This window comes from Notamacropus eugenii, chromosome 1, assembly GCF_028372415.1.
Source record: "Notamacropus eugenii isolate mMacEug1 chromosome 1, mMacEug1.pri_v2, whole genome shotgun sequence".
Classification (NCBI taxonomy): domain Eukaryota; kingdom Metazoa; phylum Chordata; class Mammalia; order Diprotodontia; family Macropodidae; genus Notamacropus; species Notamacropus eugenii.
In genome coordinates, this window is record NC_092872.1 from 506,468,275 (window position 1) to 506,484,943 (window position 16,669).

General features: G+C 41.6%; 1 protein-coding gene across 1 annotated transcript in view; it reads left to right on the forward strand.

Annotated features, from left to right (window-relative positions):
• Positions 1-16,669, forward strand: part of LOC140518632 (piezo-type mechanosensitive ion channel component 2-like) — a 62,844-nt gene that overhangs the window by 30,996 nt on the left and 15,179 nt on the right. The window contains exons 19-25 of the mRNA XM_072630956.1: positions 952-1,210; positions 3,224-3,412; positions 10,147-10,358; positions 12,492-12,650; positions 13,940-14,087; positions 15,322-15,510; positions 16,573-16,665. Of these exons, the coding sequence (XP_072487057.1) occupies positions 952-1,210; positions 3,224-3,412; positions 10,147-10,358; positions 12,492-12,650; positions 13,940-14,087; positions 15,322-15,510; positions 16,573-16,665 (1,249 nt within the window). The remainder of the gene's footprint in view (positions 1-951; positions 1,211-3,223; positions 3,413-10,146; positions 10,359-12,491; positions 12,651-13,939; positions 14,088-15,321; positions 15,511-16,572; positions 16,666-16,669) is intronic.

The following is a 16,669-nucleotide window of genomic DNA, read 5'->3' on the forward strand; positions in this document are numbered from 1 at the left end:
TTGGGTTAAAGAGGTAAGATATATGCCTCCAGGAAGCTAGAGGCAAGTGGTCTTAGGAACAAATTAGAGTTAGGGACTGTAGCTTTGATTTCATTGGTTCAGAGAACTCCTAGATAAAGAAACTTCCCCTACCATCAGAGCTATGAGAAGTTAAGTGATTGGCCCAAGGTCACTTGTGTGAATGTGTCAGAGACAGGATTGGAATTCAGGGTCCTGGCTTTAAGGTCAGTCAGCTATCTGCTATACTCCTTCTCAAAAATCATTGTAAGAAAATTTTCAAACAAAAAATCATTTGTTTGAAAATATGTGCCATACAAATTTTGAGCAAATAGAGCTTTTATAAATTATATGTTTTAAATGCCTTAAGAAGGCTTACTATTTAAAGGAATACTTTTATGAAATGGATCATCACCTCCTGGTTATTGCTTTCTTTTTAAAAAAAATATTTTTAGATCTAAGATCTTCTTAAAGCAGGACACATCTGCATCTGCAGTTACTATAATAGATTTAAAATTAGAACTGAAAGGGATCTTCAAGATCTAGTTGAACATCCTCATTTTACAGATGAGGGGAAATGCTTTATCCAAGGTCATATAAGTAGTAAGTAGAAGAGCTAGGATTCGACCCCAGGACCTTTTGTTCCAAATACAGCCCTCTTTCTCCTGCTGCCTCTCCATGAAAGGAGTTTATATAGTGCTTCAAGTTTTACAGTGTTCCTTACAACATCTCCAGGAAGGAGGTGATGGCAGCATTACGCCTATTTCACAGATGAGGCTTGGAAAAGTTAGAACCATTTGGCTCGGGTCATGCAGTAAGAGTTGGAGACACAAATTCAAACTCAGGTCTTATGATTCCAAGTCTAGTGCTATTTCTACTACCCTGTGTCCCCTCTCAAGCAGTTACCTAGACATATTCTTGTTTTGTTACAACTGGACCAGTTCTTCTTTTCAGGGTGTTTTATGACGATGAGCTGGAAGAGTCAGAGAAGTTCTACAGGAGTCTCCCCCAGATGATAAAGCTCATTTTGGAGCTGTACAAGCTGATTGAGTCCAAGTCCGAAATGCTCTGTTACTTCGTGATCATTCTAAACCACACGATGTCAGCTTCCATTCTGACACTGGTGCTCCCCATTCTGTGCTTCTTGTGGGCTATGCTTTCTGTTCCCAGACCTCCTAAGTGCTTCTGGATGACTGCTATCTTTTACACAGAGGTAGGACCAACAGAAAATAACACTCATATGTTGTTGTTCAGTTGTTTTTGTAGTGTCCGACTTCGTGACCCCATCTAGGGTTTCCTTAGCAGAGATACTGGAGTGGTTTGCCATTTCTTTCTCCAGCTCATTTTACAGATGAGGAAACTGAGACAAATAAGGTGAAGTGATTTGCCCAGGGTCACATAGCTAATAAGTATCTGAGATTGGATTTGAACTCAGGTCTTCTTGACTCCAGAGCTGGCACTCTATCCACTGTGCCACCTAGCTGCCCAGCACTCACATACTACTGTGCTATCACTTGCCATACTTTTCTCTTCTCTAACCTCCCCTTCAGACCTTGCAAACAATGCACTAGCTTTCAAGAGCCAAAATGAAATCACAAATGGATTTTTCTAAAGGGTAGTTACAGTAAAGAGGCATTATGGCAAAATGGATAGGACTTTCCCCTTTCCAATTACCTTCAGATACTCTGTATATGTCTTGTATGTGCCTCAATGTTAACACGTTGTCACCCCCACTAGAATGTTTGTTCCTCAAGAGCAGTGAGGATCTCTGTGTTTATGTGTGTGTGTGTGCATGTGTGTGTATGTGTATGTATCTGTGGGTGTTTGTCATTCTCTGTATCCCTAGCTCTTAATACAATCCTGGCATTTACTAAGCACTTAAATGTTTGTACTTTGTTTTCAAAGAGGATCAATGACATCATGAGGGTGATGTCTTAAGAGTTTATTAGATTTAGGTGAGGCAGAGTTACACAAAGTCATCAGCCTTACTCTCTCTTCCCGAGTCATCAAAGTCCAGTGGCAAGGCAAAAATCAAGATGACTGACAATAGCCCTGGATGCAGTGGGTGACCTCGGTGTCTTTGATGTTTGACTGAGATCTAAGTGCTCCACAGCACCTGCTCCAGCTGCATTCATGGTCATTAGAACATACTGTTCTCATCATTCCACCAGAGAAATCCTTCACATGCTTGGGACAGACATGCCCCTAATTCACCAACAGGTTTGAGGCCTGTCAGTTACCGTAACCTGGTTTAGCCCATCTGAGGAGATGGCTTACTGGGGTGTGGCCACTGGAAAGAAGCATCTTTGTGACTACCAAAGCAGGAAGACAGAAGATGAATGATTCAGTCTCTGAAAGAGCACACAGTCTAGTAGGAATGACAAAGTATAGAAGTAAATAGAAAACAAGATTGAATAGAATAAGTACCATAGAAGTTTAGAAGCCAGAGGGGTCACTTCTATCTTAGAGAGAATCAGGAAAGACTTTGAGGAGAAGGTGACATTTGAGGTGGATGGTGAAGGTTGGGTCAGATTTCAAATTTCACAGGCAGAGAAGAGAGGTATAATTCCAGGTAGAGGAAGAGGACTAGTCCAGTCAGCCTGTTCGAAAAAGTACGGCAATGACCAGAGGTAGAGCTTTAGGTGACAAAGCTCCTTTAAAAGCATTTTCAGCATGAAAAGAGGACAGTTCCTTAGCATAGCTACCATGAGGACTGGTTTGGCTTTGGGGTAGTGGGATGAGAGAATTTTGGAATTTGGCTATACTATTTGGGAACTATGCCAAATCAATTAACAGGCAATAAATACTAAAAGGAATTTGAAAGTATAGACTTTTAGAGTCCAAGCCACACACACAAATAGGAAAAGGATAAATATCTCCAAGAAATTTTAGAAAGTTGAACAAAAGCATAGGATTATAAGTTTGGAGATGGAAGGGTCATTAGAGGTTATGTAGTCCAACTGGAATATTTTACAGATCATGACATTGAGGCCCAGAGAGAGGAAGAAACACGTCCATGGTCACTTCCCTTTTCTTTTATGGACTTCAGCAGTGTCAGACAATGACATCCGAAGAGTTCAACATGATGTGGGTTATTTTTTTCTCTCTTATTTCTGCAGACAGTACCCTTTAGAGAAAGCTCTGGTCTAAGAAAAACTAATTTTAGAGTATATAAGTACTTTCAGCTGGTTTTGTGTATTCTTTCCTTTCCCTTCTCTCTCTTTAGGCAACAGTAGTGGTCAAATATTTTTCACAGTTTGGATTCTTTCCCTGGACCACAAAGCTCTATGCAGGCATACATGGAGACAAGCCATTTTCTCTGCCAAATATAGCTGGGATTGAAAAGAAGAGTGGCTATGTCCACTATGACCTTGTGCAACTGTTGGCTTTGTTCTATCATAGGTCAGTCTTGAAGGTAAATGGCCCCAGAAGAGGATGTGACCTTTGGAAATGGTTTCATTCTTTTTATCAATTTTCTGGCAACTCTTGCTTTTTAGATCTAATTTAATGAAAAAAAACTAAATTAGTTGAACTTCACAGCTCCCACATTGGACAGGCTCAAATCAACACCCATATTCCAGAAGAGAAAGCTGAGACACAAAATTGGCTGTTTGCCCTGCACAAAGGCCTTCAAGATTGAGACAAATACATTTGAATTTCTGACTCCTGGTCAGAATGCCTGACCTGAAGGCATTGGTTTTTTTTTTAATTGGTGCATAGGTCTTTTTCACATAGGTGCATAGTTTTAAATCAGGTCTGTTTCTGGACTTTTTAATTTTTATTTTTAACTACATTATATAATCCCATTGGGCTTGGTGCCAGGAATCCTTAGGAAACTAAATTTTCCCAAAAGCTCACTTCATTGAGATATCTTCACAATGATGAATACGCAGAATTCTAAGTTTAAGACAGGAAGTAAATACAAAGAAATTCCTCTCTCTCTTCTTTCCCTAAACTATTTCTTCAAACACACCTTAGAGCACACACTCTCTTTCTTTTCCTTCCATTAGCATAAACTAGGCATTTTTGTACCTGAAGCATGAATTGCAAACCTTGTCAGGGCAAGCAAGCCTAATGAAGAGTGTTCCCAGTTGGGGGAAGAGGCAGACACTACAAAAGAGGGGGTATCCCATGAGGCCACTTATGGGAGGCTTCCCATCCTTCTATAACCCCAGAGGAAGCAAGTCATATGGTAGTTTCCTATTTAAACTAATTAATCCTGTAATAGAGGCCTTGGGATTTTGAGAGCTGGTTTCTAAGACATGAAGATTTGGGTTCAAGTCCTGAGCCATGTAACCCTGGACAGACTCAATATTCTAAGTAATGAAGACTTCTAGTTATAGACGAAGTTCTGACCTATATCTGCAAAGGGGATTTTCTAACCTGTAATTCCCCTATATCAATGAAATCACAGGTCTGTTCTCTATCCTCTTTTACCCTCATACAGTTTGCATGAGGTAGGCATTGCTCTCATTTTACAGATGCCCTAACCCAAAGTTAGTTAATCCCAAGGAGAGGGAAGGGGATGGGAATGGGATGGAGATCAAGGGTAGGCACCAGACTTGTAATTTCAATGGTTTAGATGATGATCCAGAGTTAGTGTCAGGGCAGGGACAGGAACCCACTTCTTCTGACTCCTGGTCCGATGGTTTTTGCCAGGCTGATGAAATTTAGCCGGCTTTGAGGGTTTCAGAAGAAAAGTTTTCAAGGGAAAAACCAGTTCTGGCAATGGGGGAGGAAGAGGCATTCCCAGGAAGGCATGACCTTCCAGCAGACTCTCAGGGGCCAGATCCTGCTCCTGTCTCGCCCTCCCCAAAGTACTGGTGCCCTTTCCAGGGACATTCATTCACTCATTCAATAAACATTTATTAAGTACCTACTATGTGGCAGGCACTGTGCTGCTAGGGATACAAAAAAGGGCAAAAAAAAAAGGACAGTCCTATTCCTCAAGGAAGCTGACAATCCAGCAAGGAAACTACATGCAAATGACTATATACAAAGCCAGTTATAAATTAGATAAACAGGAAATAATTAAAAGAGGGAAAGCACTGGGATTAACAGGGGTTGAGGAGGCTTCATGTAGAAGGTGGGATTTTAGTTGGGACTTAAAGGAAGCCAAGGGTAGACCATTCTGAGAGGCTCTATCAGACTCAGGCTGGGGAAGCCCTTCTCATCCTCTGAGCAACCTGGCCCCGAGTCCCCAGAAAGTTCAGAGCTCTCATGTACCACTGCTCCCTTCCCTCACAGGTAGGTGGCATCCCATCATATTTTCAATCTGGTCCTCCGGTCCAACCCCAGGATTTCAGATATTCTCTATAACCCTACACATCCACCTTTAGTTGAGCAGGAATATGTGGCAGGTCTGGGGCTGGGAAGGGTGTTGTGAGATGGGTACCACAGCTCCCATTCTGGGATTCCTGGGATGTTTTCTCTGGGGATCCTTCAGCCTCTGTGTCCCCAAATCTTACAGTGTCATCTTGGGCTCTTCATCATTCCTGCATAACTCGTCCCTTTGCCCTTAGGCCCATGGGTGTGTCCATTTTGAACTTGGGCAGGACGAGGGAGGGAGATCAACAAAATATATGCTCAGATACTTTCCTTTTTCTCTCCATCCAGAGTCTAGGACTATGGGATGAGCCATCCTCTGGCCAGGCTAACTGCAAAGAAAAGAAAAAGATTAGAAAGTCCAAGAATGGAGGACTCTGCAGCAGAAAGCCAGGGGACTTCCCCCAGGGTCGGCAGGCAGAGACCCATCCTCTTCCTCAGCCCACCCCCTCCCTGGGGGCTTTCTGGAGAAAAACACCTTTGGATACAGGTGGGCTTTGGAAAAATAAAAGTTACAAAAACTCAAGATTTATTTCTTCATTCATAATTCCCCAAATCTCATTCCTTGTAGGGAATCTTGATCTGGCTTCCTCACTACCAACTGCTTAATTCCCTCCCTTCTTTCTTCCTCCTCCTCTTCTTTCTCCTACTTCTTCCCCTTTAGCCTCTTTGAGAAATATGTAACGGAAGGATAGGTAGTAAAAAGACTTAGATTTCATAAGTAGAGATGGAAGGGATCTTAGAGGCTATAGACTCTAATCCTCCAATTATACAGATGAGAAAACTGAGGCCCAAAGGTTATACCTTCCCCAAGGTTATACCACTGGTAAGTGCAGGAATCAAGATATGAACTCTGGTGTTCCTGACTGCAAGTTCAGTGTCCTATTCACCACACCAGGGATGGCTCAGAATATTTCATTTCCTCATTTTATAGTTTGGAAACTAGCTCTGCAGGGATAACTTCTCAGTGCCTCAGTTTCACCTTCTGATAAGTCAAGAGGTTGGATTAGATCTGAGGTTCTTAACCTGATTTTGAATGTGATGGTCCCTTCCAACAGTCAGATAAAGCCTATAGACCCCTTCTCAGAATAATGTTTTTAAATGCAAAAAACGTATGGAATTACCAAGGAAACCAATTATATTGAAATATAGTTATCAAAATAGGTTAAGAACCTGCAGATTAGATGATTCTGTTTCCTAGATATACATCCCATGATCCTCCCTCCTCACTCCAACCCCCACCCCCATCATTTCCTTCCCATCCCCAGTCTCTAGTTGCATCACACAATGGGGATACCCCTCAGAAAAGTTCCTTTGCACTAGAATTTGACTGAGATATTGTGTCTGGCCAGACTCTCAGTCCTTTAGCCTCCTCCTGTCCTTACTCTCCCCCCCACCCCTCTTCTCTTCTTTTATTCTGAAAGGAGTCTAAAGGCCAATAAAAAGCAAGGCTGGGGCTGCAAATGTGGCTTTCATGCTAAAGAATATGGTGCTGTCCCTTAAATCAGGCATGTGCATTTCCTTCCAGTGGAAAAGAAGTCATATTGTTACACTCAAGTAGATTAAGATTTGGAGAGAGAGGGAGGTTCCAAAAACCATCCTAGCAGAAAGATGGCTGCTCTCTTGTATTTTTCTCAGGGGAATCCCAGGACAGAAGAGCCAAGAAGATAAGGAGTTGGTTCAGGAAGTGTCCAATCAGTGGAAAGTCGCTCACTGCAAGGGTGCTGAAGAAACAGCTGGTGAAATTCAGAAAGCTGGCAACTCAAACGTAATTGAAAGGATTTTTTTTGTTAGAGGAGGGGCTGGAAAGAAGAGCCTTAGACCCAGAATCAGGGAACCTGGGTTCAAGTTCTGATGTTTTCACCATCTAATCAAGTGATCCTTGAGCAGTGACCCTGAGAAATAGGGGAAGTAGAGTAGACTTGGTGATTGCTAAGATTTATATCAGTTCTAACATTTTATGATCTAAGGGTCCTTGCAGCTCTGGCATTGAATGAATGAATGAATGAATGGGCATTTATTAAGCACTGACTTTGGATAAAAGATACAAATAGAAAAGCAGAATAGTCTATGCCCTCTAAGAACGCATATTCTAATAGGAGAAATAAGACATATAAATGATTTCAGCTATAAGATGGAAAAATCCCATGGTCCTTAGGGTACAGCAGCATTGCCATTGTTAATATATCTTCCTTAATGTCATTTCAATTGATAAAACCATATTTGTTTCTGATGCTGAACCATTTGATGGTGCCACAGACTTTGGTGACAAAAACTTTTAGGGGTCTTTCCTATGTCTTCAGGAGCTGTAGCTGCTAAAGATGGGTCTATAGCATCCTTGAAGTTGGATAAGGCCTGAATTTGAATCCTGCCTCAGAGACTTTGTAGTTGTATGACCCTGGGCAAGTCACTTAACCTTGTTTGCCTGAGTTTGGGGATAATGGGAATAATGATAGCACTTACCTGATAGGGCTACTGTGAGGATAAGTAAGTTAACACATATAAAGCACTCAGCATACCTGAAAATCCCTGCATAAGTGCTAGTGACTATTATTATTGCCATTATTATTATAAGAAGAAGACATTGACTGTATCTTGAGGTCCTTTCCTACTTTGAAAGTCTATGATGAGTTGTATGACTCAGGTATAGGTCATCATTGCATTTGTCTTTGGTTCCCTAGTGCCCTCCAGATCTACTGGTCCATCAGACAGTTCTTCTACAACATCATCCACCCAGAATTCAGCCCTGTGTGTGATGTCTATGCCTTCATGTTCCTGGTTGAGGGGATCAACTTTCTCATCATCATCTTTGGATACTGGGCCTTCGGAGTAAGCACAGTCTAACTTTCTAGCCTGTATGGCTCAGCACTATGGCTTCCCTCATGCTTCTCAGAGTCTTGGAGCTCCCCTCTACTGCCACACTTTTAAGGACTGTGAGCTGGGCACATCGCAAATAGAGTCTGGCACTTGGCTTGCTGAATGGCAGCAGAGAAATCTTTTTGCTTTTTGCTTTAAATACCAATTTTGCAGATTTCATTACTAAAATGGCTGTTGTTTTCTGGGCTATGTCCAAGGTTTACATTAAGTTGTTTTGCTGTTATTGTTAATTAAAGTGAAAGCTGGGAAGCAGGACAAGTGGTGGCCACTGACCTTCTAGGCATTGATGATCACTCTCTGCTATCCTGGCAGATGGGCTTGCTTAGGAATTCTTCCCTTCCTATTCATGTCCTTCTCCCTCAGCTCTATATAGGCTCTGTGCTTCCTACTACTGGCATAATGGGGGTAAATAGAACAACCTCTGGAGGCATCAAGACAAGCATCTGTGGTAATAGAAGGAGAGGAAAGGAAGGAATAGAACCTTTCTGAGTTCAGGCAATCCCTTCCTTCTAGACCCTGATCCTCTGTATTCTCTCCCTTAGGTCTTCTCTGGGCTCTCTAGTCCTAGGCAGGCTGCAAGCACACTCTGTGCTGATTGCTCAAGGCACCAGAATTTTAGTTATAGCTCTGCCCATCATCATCAAGGATTTACTAAATATCTGTGAACACAGTGTTAGGCAATGTGGGAAGAACAAAGAGAAAAACATAGTCTGTGATGCTAAAGAGTTATAGACTTTAGTTGGAGACAATTCAATTCAACAAATATTTATCAATCACTTACTTTGGTTGAGACACTTTGGCATTAACTCCTGACTGTTCTTCATCTTGCCTGGAATAAATGAAAAATGTTACTAAGCAGTGGGAATGCCAAGATGAAAAAGTCTCTGTCCTTGAGGAATGTGTGGAAGGAATAAACAAGAGGAAAAAGGAGGAAAGGAAGAAAGGAAAGGGAAAGAAGGGAAGGGAAAGAGGAAAGAAGTGAGGGAAGAAGGAGGAAAGGAAAGAAGGAAGGAAGGAAGGAGACAAGGCAGTATAGTATGTGGTTAAGTGAGTAGTATAGACAATTCAACTCAATTTAATCTACTGACTATTATTAAGCACTGTGTGCAAAGCACTCTGCTAGGTACTGGGGATGCATAGTAAAAAAAAAAAAGTGATAATTCCTCCCATCAAGAGGCTTACATTCTATTGTACAGAAAGTACTGTGGGAATTGAAAGAGGCAGAAACCGAAACAGAGAGACAGAGATAAAGAGAGTGCACCTCAGACTGGGAGGATTTAATGTATATGGTAATGCTTAAGATGGGTCTTTGAGGATGGAAAAAAATTCAATAGGGAGAAAAGGATAAAGGGCATTAGAATGCCCTTTGAAGGAATTGTTGAAGGAAGGTTGAAGAAATGGTATGGACACAGATATGAGAGTGAAAAGTGTAAGGTATGGCCCAGGGACTGTGAGGAGACCAATTTGGTAGGAGTAGAGGGTTATGTTAGGTAGTAGTGAACATAGATCTGAAGAGAAAGGTTGAGGAATGATTGTGGAAGGGTTTGGGAGTATGGAGTAATAGAAGGACCACTGGATTCAAAACACAAAATTTGGGTTCAAATCCTAACTCTGACATTTACAGCCTGGGTGATCTTTGCTAAGTCACTCAATTTCTCTGGCCTCAGTTTCCTGTTCTGTAAAATGAGTTGGTTAAGCTGAATGACCTCTAAAACCCTGCTTACACTAAAAAAAATCATTCAATCCTGTTGTCTTGGAAGTGAGACTGATGAGTTTGGTGTTTATTACATAGGAACTAGAGAGCCATTAAAACTTTCTGAGCAAGATTATAACCTGATCACAGTGGTATCTAAGGAAGACTAACTCAGTTGGGTGGGTTGTTTTTGCCAGTCATTCCATATACCATGAAGATTGTGTTTTCCTAACAAGTATTTCTCATCTTGTTAGAAATACTCAGCTGCTGACTTGTCTGAGACACTTTCTGAGGACCAGGTGCCAGAAGCTTTCTTGGCAATGATCCTTATTCAGTTTGGCAGCATGATTGTGGACCGTGCCATCTACCTGAGAAAAAACATGTATGGCAAGTGTGTATTTCAGGTTGTCCTTGTCATCGGAGTCCACTTCTGGCTGTTTTTCATTCTTCCTGAAGTAACCAAGAGGTATTTCTGATGGGGCACAAAAAAAATCAATGTGGGGGAAGTCTTTCATTTTATTTCCAAGGATATTAAAAACCCAAAGTACTCAATGCTCCCATGTGGTTAAGTATGAGTAGTAGAGATAGTTCAACTCAATTTAATCTAATGACTACTATTAAGCACTACATGCAAAGCACTCTGCTGGGTACGTAGACAAGGAGGAGGAATGTTCATTGAGCCATACAAACTTTTCACTGAAATGAGAGAGGTACAACCCTCTTGACTTGCTCAAAGGAACCTGTCATGAGCTCAGTGTTATAAAGCTGGCAGATCTCTCCTAGACAGTGGCAGGACAGGGGAGATGCCTTTATTTTTTAGCTTCAAATCTTATTCAATTGGCCAATGAGCTTATTAAGGGTTTACTTTATGCCAAGTACTATGCTGAGCTCTAGGGATACAAAGAAAAGGGGGGGAGGTCCCTGCCCTCAAAAAGCTCACATCCTAACGGGAGAGACAACACATAAAGTTATATACATACAAGATATAGAGAGAGTAAATGGGAGGCCATCTCAGAGGGAAGGCACTAGCCATGAGGGGATGGGGACAGACTTTTTGCAAAAGTGGTATTTGAGCTGAGTCAAGGAAGCCTGAAAGTGGAGAGCTTTCCAGGCATGGTTGGAAAACTGCCTTGAGTGGATACTTGAAGACTTTAGGCATTTAATAATGGTGGAGGAATATGGCTTTGTGGCAGTCAGGATTGGTGCTAATGCCTCGTGGCCCACAATGCCCCACAATGCCTCTCCCAGGAAAGCCACTGGCAGGGACTATGGCTGGAGTGGAATATATTTTTTATCGTGTTTCTGCTGGAGAGTTGGTAAAGGACTAATTAGGTGGCTGTTAACAATTCAGTTAAGTAAGTCAGGGGAATAATAAACAGCCTAGAAAGTGCTTGCCCGGGGAAACTATGATGTTAACACCTACCTATTACAGTGCCTTCCCTATACTGAGAAGCCTTTGTCAGAAATGGAAAAGAGGAGAATTAAGAGGTTATAATGCTATACTATAATAGATTAAAAGTTTATTATAATAATTTAAAGAAAGAATTAAAAGTAGAAGAGGACCCCAGGTTTTCTGACCAAAACTCTGACCGAAGACCCATTCAAATGGTGTAGTTTAGTATAAGGATCTCCACACCTTCCTCTTCATCACACAAAGAACAACTATTATCACAATATTGTTCATGCTGTTATTTACGTGTCAATATCTATCTATCTAGTAGAAAAAGCACTAGGCTGACCAAATTCAGACACCTGTGTGTTCAAGACCCAGCACTCCTATTCAATATGTGCATGATGTTGGGGTAAGTTGCTTCAACTCATGTGACTGCTTCCATTTCATCCTCTGTAAAATGGATGATCTTGAAGGTCTCTTCCAAATCTAAAATTCCTATGCTGTTGCTTCTAGAGGGTTTGTTGCTGGGACTAAGAAGAACTTGATGGAAGAGTTTGGATGGGGCACTGAACCTAATACTAAAAGCAGTAGACTCCTTTCTTTGACACATTTAAGGAAAGGTTCAAAAGGGAAGGCCATGTGACTTGGCCATCCAAGGAAGCACAGAAAAGAAGGAATGACTAGGAAAGGGTATTAGGGCAATCTTTATAAAGCTGGACTGGGCCAAGGCAGGGCAGGAATGCAACCAGAGATGATGTCAAAGAGCCTTGGCCTCATGGTTTTCAGGCCATAGCAGAAGGAGGAATCCACAAATGGTCTTGGACTCCTCAGTTCAACGTTGTTCTAAGCTTCAGGACAACTTCAAAATTAGAGAGGCTCTGAGGTGAGAGTTACTCTGGTATTTTATGGCGAAGTATAGGAAGACTTATGCCATAAGTCTAATTGGTTCCCCACCCCTCAGGTAGAGAAATGTTAATTGGCTAGGCTTCCCACAAAAGGGGCAGAATTAAAGAGAGAAGTTATCAGATTGGAGAAGGGGGCATGGTTTGGGCACAGAGAGCTTATTGGATGGAGAAAGACTAAGTCAGAGAAAAAAGAAAAGTTTTTGCAGATTACAACAGGACAGGAGTTATCCTCTCCATGACACAGAGGGAAAACTGAGGCTTCAGGAACTTAACAGTAACAGATTTTTCTGTTTACTTTCAGGAGGTTCAGTGCAAACTATGTGGCGCAGATTTGGTACCTGGTCAAATGTCTTTACTTTGGCTTGTCAGCCTATCAGATCAAATGTGGCTACCCAAATCGTATCCTGGGCAACTTTCTGACCAAAAACTTCAATTTTCTTAACCTCTTCCTATTTCAAGGGTAAATAAGGAGACTTCACACCTTCCACAAAATCTTGTGTTATCATGGTTATTTACAGGAAAATCTCAGGGATATTTATGCCAGAACTGAATCTTCAGTCATCCCATGATTTTTCCAAAGGGACATAGGTACTAGACTGAAATTTCTGGTGTCCAAATGTACAGTTGAGCAACTTCTGTTGTCTTCTATGACTCACAACTTGCTCATGTGAGGACACTTTAGGGCAGCTCCTTCCAAGGGAATGGTAGCAAGTCAGGCAGCAGTTCAGATATAAACAAAGCCTGGGGGATTCTATGAAGTGCACACTCACTATGAGTCAACATTATGATGTGAAAGCCCAAAATATGAATGTGTGTTTTGGCTGCAAAACCAAAAACATACTGAACAGAAGTTGAGAATGTGGGAGATGATAACTCTTCTATCCTCTATCCTAGTCCAATAGCATCTAGGATTTGGGATTCAGTTCTGGATGCCATATTTTTTAAGGACTTTGACAGGCAAAGAGTAGCCTGTCAAAGGACAGTTGAGACAGTGATAAGACTTGTCACACACATATGAATTTCAGTTGAAGGAACTGGGGTTATTTTGTCTGGAGGAGGGTGGGTAAAGTGAGAAACATGACAGCTTTATTTTCGATATCTGATGGACTGTTATGAGATAGGACAATTAGATGTGCTCTTCTTGATCTCAGAGGAAGGAAATAAGAGCAGTAGGTGGATGCTGCAGAAGAACAGAATTTGGCTAGATATAAAAGGAATGCTTCCTAGCACCTGGAGCTGTCCAAAAGTGGAATGAATATCTGCTTTGGGAGGTAGAGAGCTCCTCATAACTGATAGAAGGGGTGTTTATTCCAGTAGAAGTTGGACAAAGTGACAACTCTGAGAATCTTTGAAATGATTTTAAGAATAATTGTATGCCATATGTCTTCTCCTTGTTGCCTCCTTCATCCCTTTGCATTTTATATTTCATAAACATTCCTTTGGGGTGTGCCACCTGTATTTCATCCTCCAAATATTCTTCCAACTTCACATCTGGCTGGTTTGCCTGCAAATACACTTTCCCTGTTGAGGTTCATCCATATATAGGGAATGATTTCAGAAGACTATAGGAAGAATAACAATGTAAACATGACAAGATGTTTTAGAAACATCTGGAATGGGGACCAGTATCTTCTCTAGGAATGACAACCCTCCTCCCTTCAAGCCCTAGATGAGAGTTCACCTTGGGACTTTGAGGGCTGAGATGGCAAATTTGGGGTAAATATCCCTGGATTTTGTCTTTTCTTCCAGTTTTCGAATTGTGCCTTTCCTTTTGGAGCTGAGAGCAGTTATGGACTGGATATGGACTGATACTGCCCTCAGCCTGTCTAGTTGGATCTGCCTGGAGGACCTGTATGCCAATGTTTTCATCATGAAATGCTGGAGGGAATCTGAGAAGGTGTGTGACCATGTTGTTGTTGTTCAGTTGTGTCTGACTCTTTGTGGTCATATATGGGGTTTTCTTGGCAAAGACATTTGAGAAAGTGGTTTGCCATTTCCTTTTCCAGTGGATGAAAACTGACTTGCCCAGGGTCACACAGCTAGTAAGTTTCTGAGACTGGATATGAACTAAGGTCTTCCTGAATCCAGGCCCAGTGCTGTATCCACTGAGCTACCAAGCTGCCTCCTAACTTGGTTTTGTTTTTTTGTTGTTTGTTTATTAGTCATGTCTGACTCTTTGTGACCCTATTTGAGTTTTCCTTGGCAAAGATACTGGAGTAGTTTGCCATTTCCTTCTCTTTTCTTCTCATTTGACAGATGAGGAAACTGAGGCAAACAGGGTTAAGTGACTTGTCCAGGGTCACACAGCTAGTAAGTGTCTGAGTCTGGATTTGAGTTCAGGTCCTCCTGACTCAAGGACCAACATTTTTCCCACTGTGCCACCTAACTGCACCATAGTAATTGTCTTATGTGAGACTGGTTGGCTACTTCTCTGGCTTATCACAGAGCTTGATATTGGTCTGGTTACCTACTAGGCCATTTGTCATTCTGTAAATTCCATCCACTCCCATCAGCTGCTGTCCATCAAAGAGGTGTGGAGAGGTAGTGTAGGAGAATAGTAAGAGTGATGGATTGGGAGTCAGATTACTTGTTTGAAAAATACCTCCTGTGTGATGTTGTATAAAACATATCTTCCCTCTTGCCTCAGTTTCTTTATTTATAAAATAAAGGGGTTAGATTTGATGATCTCCAAGCCAGCTATAAGTTCTGTGATCCTAAAATGATACCCTTTCCTTTCCCTCATCCTTTATTCCTCAACCCTGGCATTGAGCCCCTCCCAACCCTGTCACTGAGACCTCTGTTTAAGGAATGATAGCTCAGCCTAAATCCTTCCACACAAGCAATAGCCATTACTGTGCTATTTTTGCTCTTGGTTTAGATCTAACTAGGCTTCAACCCTGGGCATGATTATTATTCCTGGGCCATGGAGTTCAGGGTTATGGGCTCCCTGTCTTTCCTCATTATACACCCTTCCTCTCCCCACCATTTTAAACTATCATTAGCTATTCCTTCCTTTTCCAATCGCTTTTGTCCAGTCCAAGGAGAACAGGCCTTTGTGTCCCTAGTTGGTGTAACTGTGTTCTTCCTTTTTCTCTCTATTCCCCCTTGGCTACCCTCATTCTCCTCTGTAGAAATACCCCCATCTACCAGGGCAGCAGAAGAAGAAGGTTGTGAAATATGGACAAGGTGGTGTCATTACTTTGGCCTTAGTTTTCCTCATGTGGTTCCCACTGGTTTTCATGTCTCTGCTGAAGTCCGTGGCGGGAGTGACCAACCAGCCTCTGGATGTCTCCATCAAAATTTCCATCAGTGGTTATGAGGTAAGGAAATGGGGAGAGGAGTAAGGAAAATGGTGGCAGGTGGGGAGTGAGATTTAGATTGACTTTTATGGATCTGCATTATTTGTCCCCAGCCAATCTTTCCTAACTCTCCCACTCATTCTTCTGTAAATCAAACCCTCTACTCCAACCAAGTGTGTCTTCTCACTGTGCTCCTGCATGCAGTAGGTCCAATATAGCCTTGCAGTCTTTGCTTATGCCATCCATCTTCTATACTAGAATTCTGCACCCTTCTTACTGCCTCTCCTAATGCTACCCATAGCCATCTCTGACTACTCCATTACACACTGACAACCCACTTCTCTCACCACTTATGGTTTGAACCGCACAATTTAGCACCTCTTCACCTCCAAAGACGTTGAAAAAAGACAGCACAGAGTAGTCCAGATTGCAGCATGTCATAGCTCTAAGGATTCTGAGAAAACCACACAACTGCTCCAGTCTCGAGTTTGCTCATTCAAAAATGAGGATAGTCATGCTGCCATTACCTACCTCATCAGGTTATTGTGAAGGAAGTATGCTGTAAACTTTCAAGCATGATAGGAATGTGAGTTAATATTGGTACATCTTTTTCTGTTACTTAGCATTTGTGTGTGTGTGTGTGTGTGTGTGTGTGTGTGGGTGGGTGGGTGTGTCTTGTCTCCCCTGTGACTCTTGATTCTCCTTGAGGCTAGTAGATTTCTTGTGTCTCCACAGTGTGAGTAGCTCAAAGCTAGATACACAGTAAGTAGATGCTTAGTTAAATACAGTGTCCCCAAAGTCTTAGTGTGGTTTTAAACTTTAAACTTTAATATCTGTTAAAAATATGCTCATTGGAACTAAAGCTTTTCAAAACTATTCAACCTCAATATTATATATAAACTTATTATTTATGTTAATGTATTTAATTAATTTTAATTAAATTAATATTTAATATTAAATTAATATAAATATTTAATCGTTATTACAACTCAAAAGTGCACTAAAACTTTTGAGACATCATGTATACTTAATGACTGAGTGTTGCCAAACAGGCACACTTCAATATCGTTTTCTTTTCCCTAGACCCTTTTTACCATGAGTTCTCAGCAGCAAAACCTTATCCCGTTCTCTCAGAGAGCTTTTGACAACCTGACAGCTCAGTATGCTTTCCATCCGGTAA